The sequence below is a fragment of the Macadamia integrifolia genome, chromosome 12 (genome assembly GCF_013358625.1).
Source record: "Macadamia integrifolia cultivar HAES 741 chromosome 12, SCU_Mint_v3, whole genome shotgun sequence".
NCBI lineage: Eukaryota > Viridiplantae > Streptophyta > Magnoliopsida > Proteales > Proteaceae > Macadamia > Macadamia integrifolia.
This window is the reverse complement of record NC_056568.1, coordinates 24,858,834-24,865,677: the sequence shown is the minus strand read 5'-3', so window position 1 is coordinate 24,865,677 and position 6,844 is coordinate 24,858,834. Positions and strand designations below refer to the sequence as shown.

Sequence of the window (6,844 nt, the reverse complement as noted above, 5' to 3'; positions counted from 1 at the left end):
CCCCCCCCCCCACCCAAAAGATTTCTCTTCCTTTTGCTAATCTGTTAAACCAAATTACATAATTTTCCTGCATATTTTACAGACAATTTACACAATTCTTCCTCTAGTTTGTAGAAAATGAACCAGAAGCTTGCGTTAAAACCAATTAAGGAACAGGCATTAAATTTCTTTAAAGCAGTATTTGAAATTCTGAAGACAACGTATGATTTATTCATGGGAGAGCTTGCATGATGGTTCATGAGTCTTATAATAGCTCAAATAATACATGTCATTGAAACTATGAAAAAGGGTACCTCATATTAATGAAGTCTAGGATAGACAAACTACCAAGCCTCTTACTGCAGGATCTTAATCAGAGGACATCCACAATCCAGCCCAACGGTAGTATAATAATTTAGACCAAGAGAATGGTAAAAAAAGAAGCAAACACAAATATCGAACTCAATAGAAAGGGCTTCTCTGGTCAGATCAGTGAACAGATGAATAGGATCTAATGGGGGCTATTATGAGTCTCAAACCATCCAAATAATATGGGCTATATCAACTGAAGACATAGGAATCAGAATAGACCAATAAGTCCCTATCGATCTCAGGTATTGGTTGCAGAAATCACTACAGGACAAAATCTGAGTGATTTTGTATAACTCCAGACCAGGCGGTCCAACAGGGCTGGGAACTCGTCGAGTCTCTCTTTATATGGGAGGGTTCTTTGATCAAAGGGCAGCCCAAACCAATGGTTCCAAGGGGCTGTACAGGTACACTTGCAGCAGGCTAAAAATCTTCCAATTCTGAGCAGAACTGAGAAGGAGATGGATTCAAATACCTGTCAGCAGTTGCAGCAGACATACACCAGCTCCACAATCTTGATACAAGAGCAGTTCTCGGCAGAGATGACAACAACAGCAGCTATTCAAGTTGTTTGTAAAATCGTTCAGGTATGGAAGCCTCCTTCTTTGTATTAATATTGATATTGGGGGAGGGATTACAGCCTAGTAATTGGAAGGTTCCAAAATAAGAAACCCCACAATTGATTGCCTATTACATAAGTTTCTAAAAACTGAAAATAGAAACAAACTAAAAATGGAAACTAATGACTTGACTCAAATACTAACTTCGCTCCTAAGAAATAACAGACTAACAACTTAGATTGAACCCAACTAAAAAAGAAACTAATGTAAAATGAAACAATCTAGTTAATCCTATATGCAACTATAAAAATGGCCTATTATACTCAAAACCACATGGACTAAAGGCCCAACATATATACAACCCAACCCTAGATTTTTATTTATTTATTTTTTAATAAAGTAAGCCTGGTTTGGTGAAGAATCTGCATCACATATCTTTTCCCCATGTCTCACTTTCATACTTTTGTCTTCTCTTTGCATTGAAATATCTCGTCTGCATCTAACAAGTAAATAATGAGTCTACTTTCCCATCATCAAGATCTCTCTGAATTGAGAGACCTGGCTATGATGCCTGCCTTTTCTTCAGAATTGAATATTCCCTCTATTTTCAGTGTCTAGGAAGCTAATCAACTGTTCCAGTTCTGAAAAATCAGGGAATGAATGGATCCACTGATCCAACTCCCTCCCGAAAAAGTGGAACAGAAAAAAGAAGGAAAAGATATGCGATCAGAGACAGGAGTTGTCTGACGTAGTTTTGTGCTTGATTGTGTTTCTTAGTGGGGTTTTAGATTTCTCCCTTTCTCTTGCCTGCGTAAGGTCCAATACATGTCGTCTTGGTTTTTGGACAGTGTGAACACTGAAACCAAACTTGTACACAGACATCCCTAGCTCCACTATAGTGAAGGGAGTTGATCCATCACTGTCGTGCAGCTGTCTTCTCTGCAATTGTTCTTGCTTTGCAGTTCTTAATTTCCTACTTTCCTGATAAAACTTAGTCAATGTTACTTGGAATGTATGTCATCTGATTCTACAAATGTACTCTTAACAGGCCAACCTTGCATTTTCCGCAATCAAGGAGAGGAAAGTCATTGGAAAGGTGATGATTGCTTTTGGTGACAACAAATTTGTGAGATCAAATCTCTGAAAGTTGTAAATGGGGATCAGATTGATGGATGCACAGAAAAATTACTTTCAGTGATTAAAATCTGTGGAACCATTTGCTCACCTGCATCAATAAGTTTCTACTTTAATTCTAGCTGCTTTTGTATGTGGTATAGAGAGGTTAACAATAATCCCCTTTGATTAGATAGATCTACAGTTCATCAGCAATAGTGGCAATTTATTCACTATATAAAATTCCTGCTCAGTAAAGAAGACAAAATAGGGGAGATTGTAAGCGTTTGAGTTTTGAATGGTGAACTGTGTAACATCCATGTATAGTAAATGTCAAAGAGAATAAAGATGCATGTGATGTCGACCTAAATTACCGCCCCGTTCTGTGAATGCGAAAAATATTGTATTGTTATTGTTGATGCTCCCGCATGCATTGTGTTTTGGTCTTTTTGCTGACGTGGAAGCCAAGTTGTCAGGAAGAGAACCCTTCCATTTGTTAATTGGTCAGTTTTGGTCCTAGTTGCTAACCCACCCCCACCACCCAAAAAATTAAAAAAAAGGCTTTGGTCCTAGCCGTCAGAGTGATCTTATATTTTAGAATAGGATCTGGACTAGGGTTGCAACAGGGATTGGAACCGTAACTCTCCTTAGCTGGGTCTAGGCCAGGCCTGGCTCGGCTTGGCTCGCTTGGGCTGGCCCTAACTCAGGGCCTTGAAAAATCCAACCTTGACCCTTCCTAAGGGTGGGGCCGGTCTGACCTTGATTGGCCCTAACCATGGGAGGGTGAAGGGAGTATGGGCTAGGCCGGGCCGGGCCAGGCAGGGCCAGGCTGGAGAGAAGAAAGAAAATGAAGAAGAGGATGGGGCATGGCCTGGACCCAACTCAGGGCAAGAAATTTCTGGCCCTCACTAGCCCGAAGGGCCAGGGATCTCAGCCCAGGCCTTGTTCATACATGAGGTGGGTCAAGGTGGGCCAAATTTGCACCCCCTAAAACTGACCTAAATCGATTGAGTAGTTAAAACCGATAACTTATGAGGTGCGGATCACTGGAGGTGCAATAGATTTTTCAGTCACTATTCACTCTCGTGAGCCATGTATACTCATATTAAAATAGGTTATTGAGCCCGGAGACTATATTAGATTTTTGTCTAATGCTCCGTTTGTTTGCAAGGAAAATTAAAGGGAAGGGACGAGAAATTTCAAATCTAAAGAAACTTTTGTAATCAATACTCTCTATGGTAATATCACTACGATTCATTTCATATTTTGGCTAAATTTCACTCACTTTTCATCCAAATTCCTTGGCTTTGAAAAGAGATAAAAATACATTTAGAAAGCATCATTATTAAATATTGTAAGGAATTTAAGCAATTTATACAATTATGCTGAGGGGTGAAATATATATATATATATATATACACTAATAAAAGTGCATATGCCCTTGGGGTCTTGTTCAGAGAGAGAGAGAGAGAGAAAGAGTGAATTAATGACTATTTTGCTATAAGGATTGTGATTAACAATATACATCGTATAGCCTAGCGTGAAGCTCTTAATGTCAAGGCCTAAGCAATAATTATTGGTCTTTATGATCTTGATGTGGACCATATTTGATTGGATTGGTGGAACTGGACACATAGAATACCTTGAAATACTAGTCCCTTTACTGAGCAACCATCACTTTGGGCCTCTTCAAAGTGCCTCAATTCAGGGACATCATATCCTACATTTTGGAACTTATTTAAAATGTTGAAACTGGGAACCACCCAATCATATAAAAATCCAAAAGAGGATATTGGTTGTCTTGTATGTCAAAACTAAGAGAAGAAAACAGATTCTTATTAGATATATAAACAAGTCAGAGTTCATGAGATTGAATGGGAAAAATTGAGAAGCGACCCAGTAAAGTCAGTTCCCAAGTAATGGTCTCCACAATAGAGAAATGAAGGAATTAAACATATGAAAGATGGTGAGTTACATTGTCTACTGTTGCAGCCTTGCCTTATCTCACTTTTCTTGTTCATGTTGGGTTGGAGCCACCTAGGTGAACCACTCCCATTGCTCTGAAAAACATCTCTACCACCACGTTGTAAGTGCGCAAAACATCATGATAAATTAAATAATTAGGGACACTCCTGAAAATCTCCAGAAGCCATTATTCAACAAGATGGTGACTGAAAACAATCTAATAATTACCTAAAACAAAAACTTTGGTGATGATTATAAATTTCTTGAAGTCCCAAATGGAAGTCAACTCAAAGTAATTCAGAAGTTAAATAAAAGTAGCATACTAAATACATTAAATTGTGGCAAATTTCAATAATGATAAATGGAAGTTTAATTTGATAGCAATTAGTGTGCTAAAACCATAGATGGTTGTGAAAGTCATAGTTAGTAGGAAATAATGTTTGATCCTCATGAGGTGGATTATCACAAACGAAATTTAGCTGCTGCCCAGGTTGTAGCCAAATTGCTGCAATCCCTGTGGTAGCCAAAGAAATGGAATCTAAAAGGGTATTTTGGAAAATAGTATAACCTAGGAGAGGATTTGTAGATCTTTGGGGGAAGTGAATTATTCCATTTCTTTGGCTGCCAACAGGGTTGTAGCTACTTAGCTACAACCTAGGTTACAGTCAATTTTTTTTCTAATTATTATAGGTTTTATGATTCAAATCAAATCATTAATTTGGGAGGGATATTAGACAACTTTCAGTTTTATTTCATACATTCAAAAGTCAATAATTTCTAAAAAAGAAGATTATCATACTTAACTAATGTGTAATTCGAGACACCCAATTTTGTCACCCTCCCCCGGCTATGATGAAATGTGGATCTTGGACGTGACTTCCGGCTTCCAATCCATAAAGATGATGATGGAAACATTCCCTTACCTAAAAACCCTGGAAACCCCACGCGGGAGAGAAGAGGGTCAAATTTTGATTTTCTATATACGAAGGAATCTAATCAAGATAATCGTACAAATAGATAGTGCTCGAAAATATGATTCTGACAATAAATGGCACTTCAAAATTGGACCATCGGATCTCTCGTGATCATCGCCAGAAAAATCCATGGTTGCGTGCATGCTGTGAGCGCTGGCCAGCAGGCCAGCTCTCACTGCCTCGCCCGCTCCCCTTCTGGCCTAGCCTGCACTCCCTCTGGCCCTAGCCCGCACCCCCTCTGGCCTAGCCCACTCCCCCTTTGGCCTAGCCTGCGCCCCCTCTGGCCCTAGCTCGTGCCCCTCTGGCCATAGCCTGCGCCCCCTCTGGCCTAGCCCACTCCCTCTCTGGCCTAGCCCGTGCCCCCTCTGGCCCTGGCTTGCACGCCCCTCTGGCCCTGGCCCTGGCCCGTGCCCCTTTGGCCTAGCCTGCGCACCCTTTGGCCCTAGCCTGCGTCCCCTCTGGCCATAGCCCGCTCCTGCTCTGGCCTAGCCCGTGCCCCCTCTAGCCCTAGCCTACGCCCCCTCTGACCATAACGTGCGCCCCCTCTGGCCATAGATTGTCTTACCTACTGCCTTGCCCGTGCCCATGTGCGTGCTGCCCCGCATGCCATATGCCGCACACCAATGCCATTACCCACACACTTTGTACACATTGCCTGCCCTCCCATACTGACCATGCCCCATGCACTTTGACCCAATCTTGGGTACCGCCGTCAATGGCCGGGATTGGTATTCCACTAGCCTGATGGGTGAAGAGATCCCCTCTTCACAATCTCTTCACCCACTTAAGACTAAAAAATCCCTTTTTTGCTAAGGATTCTCTCTCCCAAAAAACCTCTTTTTTGCCCATAGGAAAAAAGCCCTCTTCACCCATTTTGGTCCAAGAATCCCTTTTACCCATTGGATAAAAGCCCTCTTCACCCATTTTAGTCCAAAAACCCTCTTTCGTCTGTTGGATAAAGATGTTCCCTCTTTCCTATTGGCCAGAAAAACCTATAAATACCCCCTCTTTTGGATTTTACACACCAAACAACTCCACCTCACTCCATAGTAGTGAAACCCCTCTCTCCTCCTCCCCTCTCCCTCTTGATTTTCTTTAGGTCTTCAGAGCGATTTTCGTCAAGATCCGAAATCTTGTTCGGATCTTCGAAGTGTTCTTTGGGACTTTGATGATCTTTAATCCAAGTTCTTAGTACAATCCAATTTTTGCAAAAAATAGTATGTTCTTAGCCTCCCCCTTTGAGTGTTCTTGAGCTTTACCAAAAATAGAAATCCCTCCTCTCTTAAGGTTCTTTGGGTCTACAAAAAGATCTTTGTCAAGATCTGGAGCTCTGTTTGGATCTTCAAAGTGTTCTTTGGGGTTTTGGGGATCTTCAATCCATTTTTAGGTCAATCCATTTCTTTTCAAAAATAGCAGTTCCTAGCAGAAGCTGTGTCCGAGTGCCCCTGGAATCTTTTCAAAAATAGCTATTCCCAGCAGAAGAGCTGCTGAAGTGCCACCTCAGCCTAGCCCTACCCTAGCCTATCCCCAATGGAAGTTCTACTGGAGTGCCACCTCAGCCTAGCCCTCCCTTAAACTATCCCCAGCGGAAGCTCTGCCGAGTGTCACCTCATCCTAAGCCCAGAAATAGCCATCTCTAGCCGAAGCTCTGTCCGAATCCAAATCCAAAAATAGCCTTCCCTATTTGAAGCTCTGTCCAAATCCAAATCTAAAAGTAACCGTTCCTAGCCGAAACTCTATCCGCATACCATCACAGTCAACATCTCTCAAGAAAGAAAGTTGGAGGTCAAGAGCATCTTCTCCTGAGCCAAGAGAATCAGAAAGACAGCCCGAGCTGGTACTAATCAGGGGCCCATCCCTCTTGACCCGAAACAGGGGTTAAGT

The 6,844-nt window shown here is 41.7% G+C and overlaps 1 protein-coding gene across 1 annotated transcript in view; it reads left to right on the top strand.

Moving 5' to 3' along the window:
• LOC122058294 (quinone oxidoreductase-like protein 2) overlaps nt 1-2,391 on the top strand; it is an 8,341-nt gene extending 5,950 nt beyond the window's left edge. The window contains exon 6 of the mRNA XM_042620913.1: nt 1,957-2,391. Coding sequence (XP_042476847.1) covers nt 1,957-2,052 — 96 coding nt within the window. The 3' untranslated portion in view covers nt 2,053-2,391. The remainder of the gene's footprint in view (nt 1-1,956) is intronic.
• The last annotated feature ends 4,453 nt before the right edge of the window (nt 2,392-6,844 follow it).